The sequence below is a fragment of the Pristis pectinata genome, chromosome 13, assembly GCF_009764475.1.
Source record: "Pristis pectinata isolate sPriPec2 chromosome 13, sPriPec2.1.pri, whole genome shotgun sequence".
Taxonomy (NCBI): domain Eukaryota; kingdom Metazoa; phylum Chordata; class Chondrichthyes; order Rhinopristiformes; family Pristidae; genus Pristis; species Pristis pectinata.
This window is the reverse complement of record NC_067417.1, coordinates 8,776,252-8,796,244: the sequence shown is the minus strand read 5'-3', so window position 1 is coordinate 8,796,244 and position 19,993 is coordinate 8,776,252. Positions and strand designations below refer to the sequence as shown.

General features: G+C 44.8%; 1 protein-coding gene across 1 annotated transcript in view; it reads left to right on the top strand.

Annotated features, from left to right (window-relative positions):
* adamts18 (ADAM metallopeptidase with thrombospondin type 1 motif, 18) overlaps window positions 1-19,993 on the top strand; it is a 242,553-nt gene that overhangs the window by 160,405 nt on the left and 62,155 nt on the right. The window contains 5 exon segments of the mRNA XM_052028680.1: window positions 1,925-2,079; window positions 2,082-2,096; window positions 5,347-5,477; window positions 8,583-8,706; window positions 14,569-14,813. Of these exon segments, the coding sequence (XP_051884640.1) occupies window positions 1,925-2,079; window positions 2,082-2,096; window positions 5,347-5,477; window positions 8,583-8,706; window positions 14,569-14,813 (670 nt within the window).

Sequence of the window (19,993 nt, the reverse complement as noted above, 5' to 3'; positions counted from 1 at the left end):
TTCAGCTTCTAAGAGCTGTGCCTCAGCAACAGAAGCCAGCTTGCTATCTTGGCTAACTGAGAACAAGCATTAAACTTTCTGTCAATCCTCCTTCATTTAAGTTTTGCAGTAGGTATCCCCTTGGTAAATTACTTTCCTTCTAACACAGTCTGTGCAAACCAATCTACTGCAGATAACTAAAACTGGAGAACATCTAGCAGTATTGTGACTTTGGGGAGCTTTGCACTGAAGCCACTTCACAAAGGCACATGTTTTCTCACTGTAGGTTATAAGTATTTATTAGGAAGTGATGATTTCTCCACTCGAAAATGGGTGCCTGACAATATCTTTTGGATCCATCCAGGAGCATGCCAGTATATTTAATCTTGCCCCTGAGCTTCACTGCAGATTAGTCTCTGTGTTTGGGTCCATTTGGGAACCTTTGGCTTCCTGCACAGCTGTATTCGTGCAGCTGGAAGGCTGCCAAACGTCTAATAATAAAATCTGTTCAGTCAACCTTAGGGAGTGATTTAAGATTTGCCCCGGGGTGTGGGCCGCTGTGTGAGAGAAGCTTTAATAAGTCATATATTTTGGAAATACTTCTTTGTAAAGGAGAAAATTCAAAGGGTTTCTATAACAAATTGACTCCAGTGTTTGACACTCTAATATTTACTTGAATGTCACAGAGAGAAACATTTTATCTCTCACTGGAATATTTCTATGTTCTTCAATATGGTGGTGTCTGCAGTCCCCACACAACCCCTCCCCAATCTCTCTCCACCTCCACTTCATTCACTTAACACAGAGCAAGTAATTTCACTGTGGGACAGTGACACTTAACACTTCACTTCAAAGTGAAGTTTGCCATAGGGTCGTTCAGCACTGAAACAGATCCTTCAGCCTACTGAGTCATCAAGCACCCAGTTACACGATCCTATTTTATTCTCTCCACATTCCCATCAATTCCCTCCAGATTCCACCACTCACCCACACTCGAGGGGCGAATTCCGGTGGTCTTTTAACCTCGCAGCTCTTTGGGAAGCAGGAGGGAAATGGAGCACCCAGGGGGAAACCCTCATGGTTACAGGGAGAACATGCAGCCTCCACAAAGACAGCAGCGGAGGTCAGGAATCGAACCTGGGCAACTGGGGTTGCAAGGGAGCAGCTCTACCAGCTGTACCACAGTGCCACCCTTAGGTTCTAACCATGGCTTTGGTGGAGCAGATGCTTTTTAAGAACATCCTTCAGTACAAAGCAAGGAATTTAAGACCAATGTACCAAACTCTGCATGGGCCAGAGATTCCCAGTGGGCATGTTGCATTTCTTCAGGGAGGCTTTGTGCCAATCCTCGAATCTGTCTGCTTATCTCTTCCCATGAGAGATTTCAGAATAGAGTGCCAGTTTTGGGAGTCTAGTGCCAAGTGTGCGGACAACATGACTTGGCCCACGTGGTCTTCCAGTGAATTTGGTGCTTATGATACAAACAAGTCAACCCGCAACTACAAACATGAGGACAGATAGTCAGTAATGTTGAACACAATACTGGGGAGAAATCGCCTGAACGTCCTTGATCCCTACTTCAGGTTCTTCATACTTCCTGAACATTTTGCCTTCATTGGAGCATCATTTATGTTCCTCCCATGAGTGAGACGTTAACGCACAACCTTCAAGCCTGAGAGAGGAAAACCAGCCATTTAATCACAGCCGAGACGGACAACCAGATTGGGTTTTATTATTGTGTAACCATAAAAAATCTGTTGCCTTGGTTCAAGCGTGAGTCATGCTCAATAATTAACAGCTCAAGGGAATCTCTTGAGCCAATCAAGAGATGAATGGGCGGAGAGGATAGTATGGTTGAGAGTTGATAAAGAACAGTGGGTGCTCAGCTCATTGATGTTTAATTACTTGGTCCATTCATCCAGAGTGTCCTCTTTCCATTCTTTAGGCCTCAGTACGGTGGCAAGTTCTGCCTTGGCTCCACCAGGACCTACCAGATGTGCAACATCCAAGCTTGCCAAGGCAACAACGTTGTGTTTCGAGCTCAGCAATGCGCCGAGTACAACAGCAAGCCCTTCAGGGGCTGGTACTACAAGTGGAAGCCCCTACAAAGGTCGATGGTAAATATTTGATTGCAGAATTTTAATGGGGCTGCATTAAGGAGGAAGGTGTGTGTGTGTCTCAAATGCTCCCCGATCCAAACCTTGAGCCGTTGCATAGAACTCCACTGTGTGGCATGTATTTGGTGTCTGTACTGTACAGGGGTCTGCTTTCATTCTACTTGTCTCACCCGAACATCACGAATTCCATTTCTTTCTCCTTCATGTTACCGAGATACACGTTAAAAAAATCTCTGTGCATCAAACCTCAGCTGCTTCTCACGGTAGCAAGTTCCACCTTCTTGCTATGGAGTCATTAGAGAGATACAGCATGGGAACAGGCCCTTCAGCCCACCGGGTCTATGCTGACCATCAACCACCCATCTACACTAATCCTACATTCATTCCCGTTTTTATTCTCCCACGTCCTCATCAACTTCCCAAGATCGGACCTACACACTGAGATCAATTTACAGGGGACAATTGATTTACCAACCCCCTGCCTTTGGAATGTGGAAGGAAAGTAGAGCGCCCAGAAGAAGTCCATGCAGTCACAGGAACAACATGCAAACACCAGCCAGACAGCAGCTGAGGTCAAGATTGAACCTGGCATAGCAAGGCAGTGGCTCTGCTAACTGCGCCACCCACACCACTCGCAGTAGAAAGGTATTTATTCAATTTATCCAGGTTGGCCTCCAGATTTGGACTCTCCACAGCTGGTAAAATCCTCTTTATGTCCATCCCGTTGAAAACCCCAGCTCAGTTGTAAAGACCTCAAAGGTGTCACCCTCTAGGCCTTTGCTTCGTTGCAGCCTGGGATTGGGGTCCCTGTGAAGAACCTTTACAACTGCATAGCCCTGCATCCGATTTATTTTGCTCATTTGGTTTAATGTTCTGAATTCTCGGTTGGACGCCTGAGATTGTTTGGCGTGGTTTCAAAGTGAGTTCTTCCCCAGTGAGCTGGCCAAGATTTGCATCTTCAGTCATCATCAATAAATCAGATTTTCTGGTTGTCAGGCCACTGCTATTTATGGGAGCTTGCTGTGTGCAAATTGGCTGTCTTGTTTCACACTTTATACAGAATGGTACTTAATTGGCTGTCAGCACTTGAGGGATGGGTAGGCCTCAAATCTCATGGAAGTGAGAGGTGAGTTGAAGCCAAGCACTGGACTTTGAGATGTCAGCAGGAGTCTCTGGGAACGTCACAGAGCGGGGCAAAACACAGACTGCTGAAGGAACTCAATAGGTCAGGCAGCATCTGTGGAGGGAAGTGGACCATTGGCACTTTGGATCGAAACCCTGCATCTGGACAGGTGAAAGGTCTTGACCCAATATGAAGACCATCCATTAGCCCCCCAGCATCTCCCTCCCCAACAGATGCTGATCTGCTGAGCTTCTCCAGGAGAGATTTGCTCCAGATTCCAAAATCTGCAGTCTCTTGTGTCACAGGCTAGGATTTGGGGTGTTGCTAGGAGAAGAGTCACTTGGGAGAGGCAAGTTATAATTGGAAGCCGATTAATGCAGGGTTTGATCCTGTGAGTTCACCTCTAAAGAAAACCAGGTCGTATGGATGGAAACAGACATTGTGTTAGCCTGCCTAATCAACTCAGTCTCTCATATTTTTATACTTCTCCCTCAATATGTGGAATACTGCATGCAATTTTGGGCCCCGTATCGATGGAAAGATGGACAGGCTGTAGAGAGGGACCAGAGGAGATTCACAAGAATGTTTCCAGAAGTGACAGGCTTAACGTTTGAGGAGCATTTGATGATTTTGGGCCTATACTCGATGGAGTTCAGAAGGATGAGGGGGGATTTCATTGAAACCTACCAAATACTGAAAGGCCTGGATAGAGTGGATGTGGAGAGAATGTCTCAGTAGGAGATTCTAGGATCTGAGAGATGTCCCTTTAAAACTGAGATGAGGAGGAATTTCTTCAGCCAGCGGGTGGTTAATCTGTGGAATTTGTTGCCACAGAGGGCTGTGGAGGCCAAGTTGGGTATATTTAAGGCAGAGATTGATAGGTTCTTGATTGGTAAGGGGGGTTAAGGATTACCAGAAGAAGGTGGGAGAATGGGGTTGAAAAAAGTCAGCCATGATTGAATGGCAGAATGGACTCGATGGGCTGAATGGCCTAATTCTGCTCCTACATCTTATGGTCTAGGTGACCAGCCGATCTTTGCCAGGTTACAGTTTTCTGGACACTAGATCTCCTACTTTATTTTTGCCCAGTGACATTGTGAGTCTGAGGGCAATTCAACCAGAAGTAGCTTCACAGTGAAGCCCACACATACTGTTTCCAGGAAGCCTTATTTGAGAACAGCTAGGCAAAAGGGATTCTCCCAAGTTTTAATCAACTTGGGAGAGTGAAATCAGGCGGAATAAATATAAAATGATCAGTTGGTCATTAATGAGCAAAAATATGGGATTCAGGAGAAAGAGAGAGGGGAGAGATGAGGAACTTGCTACCTTAAGGAGTAGCTGAGGCGAACATCATCTATCTATTTACGAGGAAGGGGCAGGCATGGTAGTGTAGCGGTTAGGATAACGCTTTACAGTGCCAGTGACCTGGGTTCAATTCTGGCCACTGTCCGTAAGGAGTTTGTATGTTCTCCCCGTGTCTGCATGGGTTTCCTCCGGGTGGTCCAGTTTCCTCCCACATTCCAAAGACATACGGGTTAGGAAGTTGTGGGCATGCTATGTTGGTGACAGAAGCTTGGCAACACTTGCGGGCTGCCCCCAGAACACTCCACGCAAAAGATGCAGTTCACTGTGAGTCTCGATGTACATGTGACTAACAAAAATATCATAAGATGTAATTGGATGAAGAAGGGTGTGAGGAAGTGTTTGTGAAGGATGAGAACTAGCGTGAACCTCTTGGGCCGAATGGCCTGCTGGTGTGTGATATTATGTTACTTTCAGGTCCAAGAGGAATTGGCACATTCACTGAGTGAAGCCATGTGGAGTTTCTTCACGGCTCTGAAGTATCTGTTCTCAGTCAGTCCTAGGATTCCATTGCTGGAAGACCTTCACTGATGGGATCTAACCATTGTTTATTGCTGTTTAAACAGGTCTTATCAGAACTGCCTGCAGGATTATCCTGTGGACTAGTGTGTCTGCCTTGTGTCTCTTCCTGTCACCATCTGATAGAATCTGGAGCACGTAAAGGCTGGTACAAATGGGTGGTTGATGGCTATATAATAATGGCCTCTGTCGATTATCCTATGGTGTGGTTTTAAGTGACATGATTCCATAATTTTGTACCTGCAGATGAAGATGTTTGCAAGTTGTACTGCATTGCCGAAGATTTTGACTTCTTCTTTGCTATGTCCAACAAAGTGAAGGACGGGACCCGTTGTGTCGAGAACAGATTTGATGTCTGCATTGATGGCATTTGTGAGGTGAGGGACTGAGTGCTTCCTGTTGCGGTTAGGCTAAAGCTAAATGGGGTCGCAGCTTTGTAGAACTCCTCTTTTCAATCTGCAAGAGCAGCTCTGATCTTGCAGCTGCCTGTCGTTTTAATTTAGAGTCATAACAGAACAGAAACAGCCCTTCAGCTCAACTGGTCCGTGTAGACTAAGATTTCCATCTAACTTGGTCCCTTTTGCCCGCATTTGGCTCATATCCTTCTCAACCTTTCCTATCCATGTACCTGTCCAAGTGTCTTTTTAAATGTTGTCAATGTACGTGCTTCAACCACTGGCAGCTCATTCCAGATACGGACCACCCTCTGGGTGAAAAAGTTGCCCCTCAGGTTCCTATTAAATCTCTCCCCTCTCACCTTAAACCTATGCCCTCTAGTTCTTGATTGTCCAACCCTGGGAAAAAGACTGTGTGCATTCACCCTATCTATGCCCCTTATGATTTTCTACACCTCTATAATATCACCCCTCATTCTCCTATGCTTCACTGAATATAGTCCCACTCCCAGTCTGACTTCTCTGCCTTCAACCTCCTGCATTGTTCCAGCAAAATAAGCATGAGGAACAGTACCTCTTCTTCTAACAAGCCTCTGGGCTCAACATTGAGTACAGCAATTTCAGATAATCAGCTATCCCAGCACATTATGATTTCTAGTATTTATTCTACATTCCTCTGGTAATTTCAGTTAATTATTCTGCATTTACACTTCTTCCTGGCTGAGACATCGTTCCCAATTTTTACCTTCTTTCACCACGTTATCCCTCCCATTTTGCTTTTAAGCTCTCCCACCTTCGATCCTATTGCACACCTTCCCTTTTGTTTCCACCCATCGTTTCTCTGCACCTTAAAACTCGCTTATCTCATCCTATCCCAATTTCTAATGAAAGGTCATTAACCTGAAATCTTAAGTCTGTTTGATCAAATTGTTAAGTATATCAAGCATTTTAGGAGTTGATTCTATTTTGATCACTATTCCCTCTTTTTCTCTGGTTTAGCTCCTCATCATTTTCAAAGTCAAAGTCGAGTTTATTGTCACATGCACAAGTACATGCAATGAAAAGCTTACTTGCAGCAGCATCACAGGTACATAGGATCAGATAAGCAGCATTCACAAGAAAAACATAAATTAAACAATTTTTACCAGAAGGAACACAAATAGAACAAAAATAAAGTCTATTTTAGTGCAGAGCGATCAGAGTGGTCACAGTGTTGTTGAAATCCCGTGATTAAGGTTGTGCCAGTTATAGTCTGCTTCAGTTTACAACAGTTGGTAGATAAATCAAACCCAACTCATTTTGTTAATCAACAAGTGACTTCGGTTCAGATTAAATCCTTGGGAAATCTTGACTGTACCTTACAATCAATTTGAAGAATTTAAATGTAGGACCTCCAAATTTAAGGGTATAAGAAACAAGAGCAGCAGCGAACCAAAAGACCTGACCCTGTTGTCCTCCATTCAGTAAGGTCATGGCTGATTGCATCCTCCCCTCAGCTTCACTTTCCTACCTGCTCCCCTTAATTCTTCAAAGATCTGTGTATCAATCGATAACTTTACCTCCACAGTTCTCTGGAAATCCCAAAATTTACAATCCCCTGCAAGAAGAAATTCATCCTCATCTGTATTTGAAATGGGTGACCCTTTATTCTGAAACTATGCTCCCTATTTCACGATTTCCGATGGATCAGCATCTTTTCTTTCAAGACTCCTTAGAAATCTTACAAATCTAAAAAGGTCACCGTTCATTATTCTAAACATTACCTACGACACACCCGACTTATTCAACCGTTTGAGGATAATTCCTTCATTTTGAAATCAACTGAGTGACTCCTCTGAATAACCTCCAATGCAAGTACATCTTCCTCAGGAGGCTAAAGAAATTTGTTGTCCCCGTTGACCCTCACCAATTTTTATAGATGCACTATAGAAACCATCCTACCTGGATGCATCACAGCTTGGTACGGCAACTGCTTGGCCTGAGACTACAAGAGACTGCAGAGAGTTGTGGACACAGCTCAGCGCATCACAAAAACTAGCCTCCCCTCCATGGACTCTGGTTATACTTCTCACTGCCTCAGTAAAGCAGCCAACATAATCAAAGACCCCACCCACCCTGGACATTCTCTCTCCACCCCCCCCCCCCCCCCCCCCCCCCCCCCCCCCCCCCCCCACCCCCCCCCCCCCCCCCCCCCCCCCCCCCCAATTGGGCAGGAGGTACAAAAGCCTGAAAGCACGTACCACCAGGCTCAAGGACAACTTCTGTCCCACTGTTATAAGACTATTGAACGGTCCCCTAGTGCTATAAGATGGACTCTTGACCTCACAATCTACCTTGTCATGGCCTTGCACCTTATTGTCTGCCTGCACTGCACTTTTTCTGTAACTGTAACACTTTATTCTACATTCTGTTATTGCTTTTCCCTTGTACTGCCTCAATGTACTGATGTGTTGAAATGATCTGTACAAACGGCATGCAAAACAAAGTTTTTCCACTGTACCTCGATACATGTGACACTAATAAACCAATTTACCAATTTCACTCCTTAGGTAAAGAGACAAACTGCATCCAACACACCAGATGTGCTTTCACCTGCACGCTGTACAGTTATTGCAAGACTTCCCTACTCTTATACTCCAGAGTTCCACAGGGTTGCAACTATTAACTGTCACAAAGAGAATATATTTTGAAGAAAGTAATATATGAGACAGAAGGTGGATGCCTCAATAAATTCTGGTTGAACATGTTCACCCTCACTGAGGTTTTTCAGATCTAGTTTCAGGATCTGTGAGCAGAGAAATAACTAAATACTGTCTGCACAGGAGAACAGTCAACCAGGTAGTCTTTCTCGGCTGCTGCCGTCCCTCTCTCCTCCCTGAGAAACATTTCAAGCAGCCCAGAATAGGTTTGACTGCCTGCAGTCACCATCGCTTGTTGACGTACACACGGATCTTGTAAATGATCGGGGGTGGAGCTGGTTAGGGCAGTGATTAGCTGGGGCCAAACAGAACGGAAAGGCCTGAGGTGCAATTCTCAATCTGTGCTAAGGTAGCTATTCTAACCTTAATTGGTGAAATGTTCCTCCAGGCAGTGGGATGTGACCGTGTTCTGGGGTCAAAGGCTGCCATGGATGCTTGTGGAGTGTGCAATGGAGATAATTCAACTTGCAAATTCTTTCAAGGACAGTATCTTCAGCAGCACCGGGCAAACGGTAAGTATCTGAAACAGTCATCTCTGGAGGAGTGAGTAACACATTCATATAGTAATGTCTGTTGGAAAGTATTGCTTAAATTCTTGTGGCAGATTTGCTTGAGTTTAGAAATCCATTCCATGCCCAATAGAATCTCACAAGTTCAAAGGAAGATTACAAATTCTAAGATAGATTCTGACAGGGCTTCAGTGCTGAGGAACTTATCACTGGTTTGTACATGAGACCCAGCTGCCCCACAGCTCCAGTTGCCCAGGTTCAATCCTGACCTCTGGCCCTGTCTGTGTGGAGTTTGCATGTTCTCCCTGTGACTATGTGGGTTTCCTCCCACATCCCAAAGGCATATGGGTTGGTAGGTTAATTGCCCGCTGTAAATTGCTCCTAGTGCATAGGTGAGTGTTAGAAACTGGGAGAGCCGATGGGAACAAATAAACAAACTGCTGGAGGAACTCAGCGGATCAGGGAGAATCTGTGGCGGGAACTGGACAATTGACTTTTTGGGCTGAGACCCTTCATCTGGACCGTTGGGAATGCAGGGAGAATAAAATGGGATTAGTGCAGAATTAGTAAAAGTGGGTGCTTGATGATCAGTGCAGAGTCAGTGGACAGCAGGTCTCTGTGACTCTCTATGTGTAGTAGCTGGTGTTTTACTCCATTTCCGAAATATGATTGCACTGGCTTTAATGGGACCAAGCATTGGAAGAGCAGATTGGAACAGTCACCACCGTACGACTATTTACAACTGAGCCGGGATGAATTTCTCGGCAGCTGTTCCTTTGAACGTGAATCTCGAAAGACGCAAATCACTGGGGGCAAGCTTAGCTTAATACGGCCACATTATGCTCATGGTTCCTTACAGTTTCAAAGATACTTTGTCAGCTCCACTTAGTCAGAATTAGACACATCTCTCCTTGTGATCCAGGGAATTTGATTGCTCTTGTGGATAAATCTGGAACAAGAAGTGCGGTTTGGAGTCAGGCCATTCGGGGGTGAAGGGGTCACACAAAGAGTGGTGGAAATCTGGATCCTCTAAAACAAGACATGGAACCATGGTACAGAAGGAGGCTATTTGGCCATTCAGAGCAATGCTGCTAGCCCCATTCCTCTTCTTTTCCCTTCTGTAATCTTCTTTCCATGAAGTTATTTTACGGAAGGATGCAGGTGTTGGGGTGAATTGGAACTTTCAGGGTGGGGTCTGATCGATTTTTGATTGGTCAGAGAATGAAGGATATGGAGCAATTGATGTTCTTGATGTTCCTACAGGAGTACATGACTGTAGGAGAGAGTAGACTGCTATTGCATGTCAAGTGCAATATGAGACAAAGTTGATGGGTGATTAGGCCTTTTCTCATCCTTTCCTTGAGCACAGACTAACCCATTAAAAAAAGTTTTGACAGAACTTCGATTTTCTTAAGCACACAACACTTACATACCAAATAGTTTTAATAACTACAGGTAATTATCATTTGATCCTCGAGGTTCTTCTTTCTGTATTTTCAAACGATGTATGTAGACAATCTTGTGGGGAGATACTAGGCCAGAACCTCAGTGGGGGCATATTTGAGTAGATCTGGTGTGGGTCATTCAGTCCCTCAAGTCTGCTCCTCCACTTGCTTAGATCGTGACTTCAGCTTCATTTACCTGCCTAGGCCTCTTATCCCTGGATATCCCCAACATGATATTGATCACTGGTGTAGTGGCTAAGTGGTTAAGTTACAGGCCAAGTAGGCAGAGGCCTGGAGTATTGATCAGGAGACCTGAGAAAATGGGAAATATACATTTGAATTTTTTTTTAATATATATCCATTCAAGGGATGTAGACTTCACAGGTTGAGCCAGCGTTTGATTGCCTATCCCTAGTTGCCCTTGAGAAGGTGGTAGTGAGCTGCCTTCTTGAACCGCTGCAGTCCTTGAGGTGTGGGTACACCCACGCTAGTGTTCGGGAGGGAGTTCCGGGATTTTGACCCAGTAACGGTGAAGGAACGGCGATGTATTTCCAAGTCAGGATGGCGCACGGCTTGGAGGTCAGCTTCCAGGAGGTGGTGTTCCCATATTTTTGCTTCCCTGTCCTTCTTGCTGGTAGAGGTCGTGGGTTTCATCTAAGGAGTCCTGATGAATCTGTATTCAAAATAAATTTGGAATAAAGAACCACTAATGATGGCCAGGAAACAACTGAACTGTCATGAGAGCCCATCTAATGTCCTTCATGGAAAGAAGTCTACCATCCTTATCTGCACTGGCTGAGATTCACCTAAGTGCGTGATCTCAGTCATGGTCTTGAATTATCAGGGATGGATGATAGCTGTTGTCCTTGTCAGTAAAGCTACATCCTGTGAATAAATAAAAAGTTTTGAAAGATTTTGGCAGAGAATATTCCAGATTGTTACCACCCTTGGCATAAGAAGGGTCTTTCCTGATGCTCGTCCTAAATGATTTAACTCTGATTTTAAAATCGTGCCCCTTTGCTTTTGATCTCCCTGCCAGAGGAGATATCTAAACTGCAGAATCCTGCCCCCATCTTGGATATTGCCCTAATTTTCTCATTAGATTGGAAATGCACATCAAGTTTGTGCACTTTGTCATAATTTGATCTTCAGAATCCCAGGATCATCCTGAATTAACCATAAGCCACACTATCAATCAAAAAGAGGCTGAGATGCCAGGAGTGAAGAACTGTGAGATTATTTCCAAATCCCAGTGTTGTCAGCCACTCAGTCTTATATCAGGCATTTGTTGCCTCACTTGGGTCTTGAACGCAAGGTAAAATAATATTAAAATCTATAAAAGAAAGTGTAGGTATGTTTGGTATTATTGGTTGGATTCTGTGCCCCTGAATCACAACACAGAGAACAGACATTGAGGATGTTGATGAATGATTAAATCTAAAATAATTATGAAAAGGAAACCAAAAGGGAGGAGAGTTTGTTTCTGATCAAAAATTCCTGCTGAATTGATAGTGTTTAAGTCTGATCGGACTGAATCTGGACATGTGGGACCAAGAGTCAGCTTTCAAAGGGTTAGAGAGTTCCAACGCATCAGTGCCCTACGTCTGAAGAGATGCTTCCTGACATCATCCCTGGATGGCCTGGCTCCAACTTGGCTGTTTGTTCTGCAATTAGAGGAAATAGTTTTTCATTTACCAGCCCATAAAACTCTTCATTTTGCTCCAAACACCTCGGTTGGACTGCAGTTTATCCCAAGGGCATCCACACCTATTTTAAGTAAAACTGTTACAAGTCAACCCATTTAGCTCAGATATCCTTCTGTTTAATCTGCCAGTATATTGGTCCTGTAATACAGTGCCTGCGCTGAATGCAGCATTCCATACAAGGTTCAACTAAAGTGCAATAAAGTTCTTCCTAAAGTTGCCCCTTTTGTTTTTAATTCCAGTATTGTGTTTGTTAAATGTATGGGCCAAACGCGGGCAAATGGGACTAGCTTAGATGGGAATCTTGGTCAGCATTGACCAGTTTCCGTGCTGTGTGACTCTATAAGTGTCCCGTAAGTGGGATGCTTTTATTAGAATCATAGAGTCATACAGCACAGAAACAGGCCTTTCAGCCCATTATCATCAATCACCCACTTACAGCAAAACCATTTTAAAATTTTTCCCACATTCTCATCAACTCTGTCACATTCTACCATTAACCTGCACACTTGGGACACTTTACAGTTGGCCAATTAATCTGCAAACCCACACATCTTTGGGATGTGGGAGGAAAATGGAGCATCCAAAGGAAACCACACAGTCAAATGGAGAACATGCAAACTCCACACAGACAGCACCCAGGGTCAGGATTGAAGTTAGATCTCTGGCACTGTGAGGTAGCAGCTCTATTAACTGTGCCACTCTATCGCCCTTATTAGCTGATGCACGGGATATAAAAACAGGGAGGCTGCACTAAAACTGCAATGAACATGGACCACAGCTTGATTACTGAATGCTGCTCTGGTCACCGCATTATAGGAAAGATGTGAAAATCAGATAAACTGCAGATGCTGAAAATCTGAAACAAAGACAGAAAATGCTAGGAATACTCAGTAGGTCAGGCTTTTGTGGAAAGACCAGAGCGTTAATACTTCAGGGCTAATACCAGTGTGAGATCATCTAACCTGAAACATTACCCCTGTTTCTCTTTTCTGCCTGAGTGTTTCCAGCATTTTTCTGTCTTTGTTGCAGGAAAGATGTGATTTCACTGGAGAAGGTGCAAGGGAGGGTGATGAAGACATTGATTAGATTGAAAATTGTAGCTGTGTGGAAAGATTGGACAAACCAGGATTGTTTTATTTGGAACAGAGGAGGTTGAGGAAGACATAATTGAGTTATATAACTAGTCAGATTCTCATAGGACATATCAATGGCAAGGATATCGGTAGCATTGATGTATGGAGGGACTTTGGAGTACAGGTCCACAGCTCCCTGAAAATGGTGTCATGGGTGGATAGTGTAGTGAAAAAGGAATTTGGTATGCTTGCCTTCATAGGCTGAGGCATTGAGTATCACAGTTGGATGTCACATTGCAGTTGTACAAAATATCGGTTAGACTGCACCGAGAGTATTGTGTGCAGTTCCACACTACAGGAGGGATGTGGTAGCAATGAGTGCAGAAGAGTTTCACCAGAATGTTGCCTGGAATAGAGGACTGAAGTTATAAGGGGGGATTGGATAGGCTAGGATTATTCTCACTGGAATGTAGGAGGCTGAGAGGTGACCTTATGGACGTTTATATAATTACGAGGGGCAGAGATAGTATAGATAATGCCTTATGAGGATAGGTTGAGTGAGTTAGGGCTTTTTTTGGAGAGGAGAAGGATGAGAGGTGACTTGATAGAGGAGTACAATATGATAAGAGGCATAGATCGAGTGGACAGTCAGAGACTTTTCCAGGGCGACTATGGCTAACATGAGGGGACATAATTTTAAGGTGATTGGAGGAAGGTATAAGGGGGATGTCAGGGGTAGTTTTTTTACACAGAGAGTGGTAGGTGTGTGGAACGCACTGCCGGCAGAGGTTGTGGGGGCAGATACATTAGGGACATTTAAGAGACTCTTAGATAACCACATGAATGATAGAGAAATGGGAGGGAAGGGTTAGATAGATCTTAGAGCAGGATAAAATGTCAGCACAACATCGTGGGCCGAAGGACTTGTACTGTGCTGTACTGTTCTATGATCTAGATAATCACAATATCTTTCCCAGGATAGGGGAGTCTAGAACTAGAGCGAACAGGTTTAAGGTGACAAGGGAGAAATTTAAAGGAGGTCTAAGGGGTGAGATTTTCACACAGACAGTGGTGGTTAAGTGGAACGAGCTGCCAGAGGAAGTGGTAGAGGCAGATATTATTAGAATGTTTAAAAGGCATTTGAACAGGAAAGGCATCGAGGGAAATGGGTCTAATGTGGGCAAATTAGATTGACGTAGATAGGTATCATGGTTGGTATGGATGATGTGGGATACAAGGGCCCATTTCTGTGCTATACAACTCTATGATTCCAATCTATAAAATTATGAGGTGCCTGGATAGAGTTAATAGGAAGAACCTATTTCCCTTAGCAGATGGGTCAAAGCACAGTGCACATGGTTTTAAAGTAGTCAATAGAAGGATTAAAGGGGAAATGAAGAAGAGGTTTTCACCCAGAGAGTGCAGGGAGTCTTAAACTCGCAGTCCAAAGCCTTCACTGCATTTAACCTGAACTTTGAGTGCTTGAAAAAGCACAGACTTGCAGGAAGGCTGAAAGGTGGGATTTGGTTGGATAACTCTTTGCCTAGAGGCCTCCTTTGTCAGATATTTTCAGTGATTCCTTGGGACGAATGTTCTCGCTTTCCTCACAGTTACACCCCTTCTTCTGCCTTTGTTTTGAAGAGTACTATGCTGCTGTCACTGTCCCAGCCGGGGCACGCAACATTCACGTGCGTGAGCTGGAGATCTCCACCAGTTACCTGGCCGTGCGCGATCTGACGGGTAAATACCACCTGACCGGAGATTGGACCGTTGACTGGCCAGGGAAGTTCGTCTTCGGCGGAGCTGAGTTTGACTACCAACGTTCGTTTAACAAACCAGAGAGCTTGTACTCGGCCGGACCGACTAATGAGTCACTCGCCTTTGAAGTGAGCTTCTTTTTATCCCCTCTTCTTGTTCACTCTTGTCACTTGTGTCTGCTGCAAAATTACCTGTGACAGCTTGGCAGCTGGCCGTAGGTTTCAGTGGGATTGGCGGCACTGGGAGCTCCCCTCCCATGTTTTAATTTAATTACGGCCCAGCGCGGTTTTCTGAGAACGATTCCCCGGCTATAGAATTTTCTAAATGGCCGGCGCTTAATCACTGCGGAGTTGCTGGAATGAAAGGGTGATGTCTGCCCCGCACACAATATTTTCATCATTAGATACTCGGCTTTGAAAGGGAACTGTTGTGGTTTCTTTCATTCGGAATGAGAATTAAAATCCCAGACAGTGTGATGTAATGGCTGGTTCCTCATCGTAATGTGGCAGATGAAAGAAAAGTTTAATTGGATGCAACAGATTACAAAATATCGACATTCGTGCTTTGAAGAATTTTTAATTGGGGGTCAGGTGGGGGGATCGCAGTCAAGGGATAGCAGTGGATGGTTTGTGGGATTTTTTTTGCTCTTTAGCCATGTATTTTGGTTACTAGCTTTGCAATTTGCTTATCTTGATGCATCAAATCCTCTAGTATAAAGGCACTTTACACCCACACACATGAACATAGTTGCATACAGATGCACACAGACACACACGTGAACATGGATGTATACAGATGCACACGCAAACATAGATGCATGCAAATGCACACCACACACGCAATCATCTATGTATGCATGGACACACTCATACACTCCTACGTCTACATGCGTGCACATACACGTGCACTTTGTACTTACACACACACCTACACATGCAAACATGTACACTCCTGTATATACATTAACGTCTATATGTGTGCGGACAGACACAGTACATGTAAACACCTACGTACAGTGGTACACAGGCTACACCTGCACAGATATTGGAAATAGAATTGGTTTATTGTTGTCACAGGTACTGAGATACAGTAAAAAGTTTTTGTTTGCATGCTATCCAGACAGATCATTCCAAACGAAAGTTTATCGAGGTAGTAAAAAGGGAAAAAAATGAATGCAGAATATAATGTTACAGTTACAGAGAAAGTGCAGGCAGACAAATAAAGTGCAAGGGCCACGACAAGGTAAATTTGGAGATCAAGAGTTCACCTTTTAGCATAAAAGAGGTCCGTTCAAGGAGTGTGTTCAGACAAAATTAGATGCCGAGCCACATCTGAAGATATTGCAGCAGGTGATCAAAGGTTTTGCCAAAAAAAAAATACACGTTCGAGGTGGAGAAAATGTTCAGGGAAGGAATTCCAGACTTTACAATATTGGCAGTTATGTGCATAGTTGGTGATTGAAAACGGGGGTGAACAAGAAAGCAGAAGTGAAGGAGAACAGAAATCTTGTAGGGCTGGTGGGGATAAGGAGGAACCAGGAGTTGTGAAGAAATAGGGCTTAAATGTGCTGGATGGGGTTCAGGCCAAAGAGCAGAGTGGTCACAGTGAACAGGGTGTGGTGCGACAGGACAGCACCTTGTCCCTCAGTCCTGCTTCATCCTTCAGGAGATCATGATTAATGTGTGAGCGAGTTCCACGAGGGCCTTTACTCAATATCCCTATAAATCTTTGGTTCACAAGCATCTACCAGTTGCAGATTAAACTGACATAGCATCAGTTGGCATTTACAGGAATTGGAATTTGTTTATTATTGTCACATGTACTGAGGTACAGTGAAAAACTTGTCTTGCATACCGTCCATACAGATCAATTCATTACACAGTGCATTGAGGTAGTACAAGGGAAAACAATAACAGAATGCAGAATAAAATGTAGCAGCTACAGAGAAAGTGCAATGCAGGCAGACAGTAAGATGCAAGGTCATAACAAGGTAGACAGTGAAACTTAAAAAAAAATTTATACAGCACAGTAACAGGCCCTTCCGGCCCAACAAGTCCGCGCCGCCCAATTTAAACCTATTTTAACCTACCCGTATGTCTTTAGAATATAGAACATTACAGCACAGTACAGGCCCTTCAGTCCACGATGTTGTGCTGACATTTTATCCTGCTCTAATATCGATCGTACCCTTCCCTCCCACATAGCCCTCCATTTCTCTATCATTCACGTGTCTATCTAAGAGTCTCTTAAATGTCCCTAATGCTTCTGCCCCCACAACCTCTGCCAGCAGTGCGATCCACGCACCCACCATTTGCTGTGTAAAAAAAAAACTTACCCCTGACATCCCCCTTATACCTTCCAACAATCACCTTAAAATTATGCTCCCTCATGTGAGCCATTTTCACCCTAGGAAAAAGTCCCCTAAGTATTGATGTCAATGAGCAATTCACGGTATTCAACCTGGATGCTGTCCTTGGGTTTCTGAGCCGTAAACGGGTTGCCATTTTCAGTAGCCATCCCATGAATCAACTAGATGCCATCAACAGTCTTTCACCCTCCTGGGACTAATGGTGCAACAGTTACGATCAAGTTACAGAGACACACAGCACAGAGTTCGGGCGCTATCCATCTTAACAGACAAGACTAAAGAAAGGGAGCAGTTTTCTGGGAAGTTTATAGTGTTGGATGGAGCAGGTGAAGGACAGAGAGTTTTAGTCTGTCACATCAATTATGTGGCCTGAATCAATGTTGGAGGTTAATCTCCTGACTGTTCCCAGAGTAGGGTTACACTGGGAGTGAGACATAAACCTATATATATCACTTCAGTGTCAGAACCAAATGTCATTTCTCATTATTGGTGAGTAACTCAAGGACAGCACCTCAAGTCAGCGGAGTGCAGAGAGGAACATGTTTCTGTGGCAGAGTCTCTGAAGCGATACTTGATTCCAGTGGTGAGGGATAAGAGTACCTTTGTCAGGGAAGCAGAACAGTGTCCCATTAATCTCTCTGTGCTCTCCATGTGAAAGTACCATCGAACACACTCCCCCCCCACCCCCCGCCGCTCCCACAGCCTCCAACAAGGATCTGCTGAGGTCCCAGGATGACTTTTATTTCTCCACCACAGAATACGAGCCTGCGTGTTCAGCCCACTGCAGAGATGCTGAGAATGTTGTGCTTTAGGGAGTCTTGAAACTGGGGCCAGCTGGTGTATCTAATGGCAGTTCCCATTCACTGTGCACAGAGTGAACTCCTGGACTGGAATCCTCCCGAGACACCCATCATTTAATAACAGGGGAGCAGCTCAGGACAGACACAAAAGAAAGGTCTTTACTGCAGTTCACCACCTCCCAAGTTCTTTATTTTTAAGCCTTAATCCTGAGACTAGAAATATCGCTGGGACTGGAGAGCTTGAGTTCTGAGGAGATAATGGACAGGCTGGGACTGTTTTCCCTGGAGCGAAGGAGGCTGAGGGGTGACCTTATAGACTTCTATAAAATCATGAGGGGCATCGATAAGGTGAATAGTCACAGTTACAGTGAGAGGGGAAAAGGTGTAAAGGGGACCCGAGGGGCAACTTTTTCACGCAGAAGATGGTGGGTGTATGGAACGAGCTGCCAGAGGAAGTGGTAGAGGCAGGTACAATGACAACACTTAAAAGACACTTGGACGGGTTCATAGACAGAAAAGGTTTAGAGGGATATGAGCCAAATGCAGGGAAACGGGATTAGCTCAGGAAGACACCTTGGTCGGCATGGATGAGTTGGGCCGAAGGGCCTGTTACCATGCTGTATAACTCCATGACCTCTGCCCCTCAAACAGGAAGAAAGACTTGCAGGTAAATTGCACCCTTCCTGACCTCAGGCATTCCAGAGACTTTCACAGTCAACTGAACTGGAGGGAAAAGGGATAGTCAGTTCATGCACAGCATGCTCCCACAGTGATGCTATAGTGTCCATTTTCTTGGTTTGAGTAATTTCTAGCCATCCGAGATTGTACGTTCCACCTTTATATAAGAGTGTTCCCTACTTTTACCAACTGTATTCAGTTGAACTCCCCGCCAATGCCCTGATGGTGTTCTGACAAACCCCACTGTGCTGAAAATTGTGAACGCTATCTGTCATAGATGTAGAATCGCAGGACAAACTGGCCCTACAGACCACTGAGTTTGCACTGACCCCTTTACACTAATCCCATTTTTTCCCTCCCCACATTCCCATCAACTCCCCACAGATTCCACCACTCTGGGGGCAATTTACAAAGGCCAATTAACCTACCAACCCGCACGTCTTTGGGATGTAGGAGGAAACAGGGGGACCCAGAGGAGAACTACAGGGTCACAAGGAGAACAAACTCCAGACAGATGGCAGCTAAGGTCAGGATTGAACCCAGGTCTCTGTGCTGTGAGGCAGCAGTCCACTAGCTGCATCATTATGCCGCCCTGGTTGCCTCAGCTTTCTACAAAGCAAAGTGGAATCAAAAGTGGCACTGTGAGGCGGCAGCTCTACAAACTGTGCCACTGTTCTGCCCTTCTGAGACATTGAATGAGATTCAGCTCAAGAGTTTACCCGTTAAGCTTGAGGCTCAGAGAGCTGGAGGTAGCCCTGTAGTCAGCCCGTGGACTGATGAGTGGTGGGAGCGGAGATTCAGAGACCTCCCCACACTGGCCACGGTGAATGGCTTCCACCTGCGATCAACATCACAGGCAAAAGTGGTGGGGGTTGAAGAACAGAGGATGTCCATGTTAGGTGGTAGCAGAAAGCAGAGGTGCAGATAAGGATGGTTGCCCTGAAATGCCATGTGTTTCCATGGATACCACCAGACCTCTGGCACCTCGTGATCTTCCAGTATTTTCTCACATGATCAAAGGTAGTTTCAACAGGCCTCTGACTTTCAGAAGTGGTTTATAAGAGCATGTCTTATGAGGATAGGTTGAGTGAGCTAGGGCTTTTCTCTTTAGAGAGAAGGAGCATGAGAGGTGATCTGATAGAGGTGTACAAGATGATAAGAGGCATAGATCAAGTGGACAGTCAGAGACTTTTTCCCAGTGCGACAATGGCTAACACAAGGGGACATAATTTTAAGGTGATTGGAGGAAGGTATAAGGGGTAAGTTTTTTTTACACAGAGGGTGGTGGGTGCGTGGAACGCACTGCCTGCAGAGGTTGTGGGGCCAGATGCATTAGGGACACTTAAGAGACTCTTAGGTAGACACGTGAATGATAGAAAAATAGGGGGCTATGTGGGAGGGAAGGGATAGATAGATCTTAGAGCAGGATAAAATGTCGGCACAACATTGTGGGCCAAAGGGC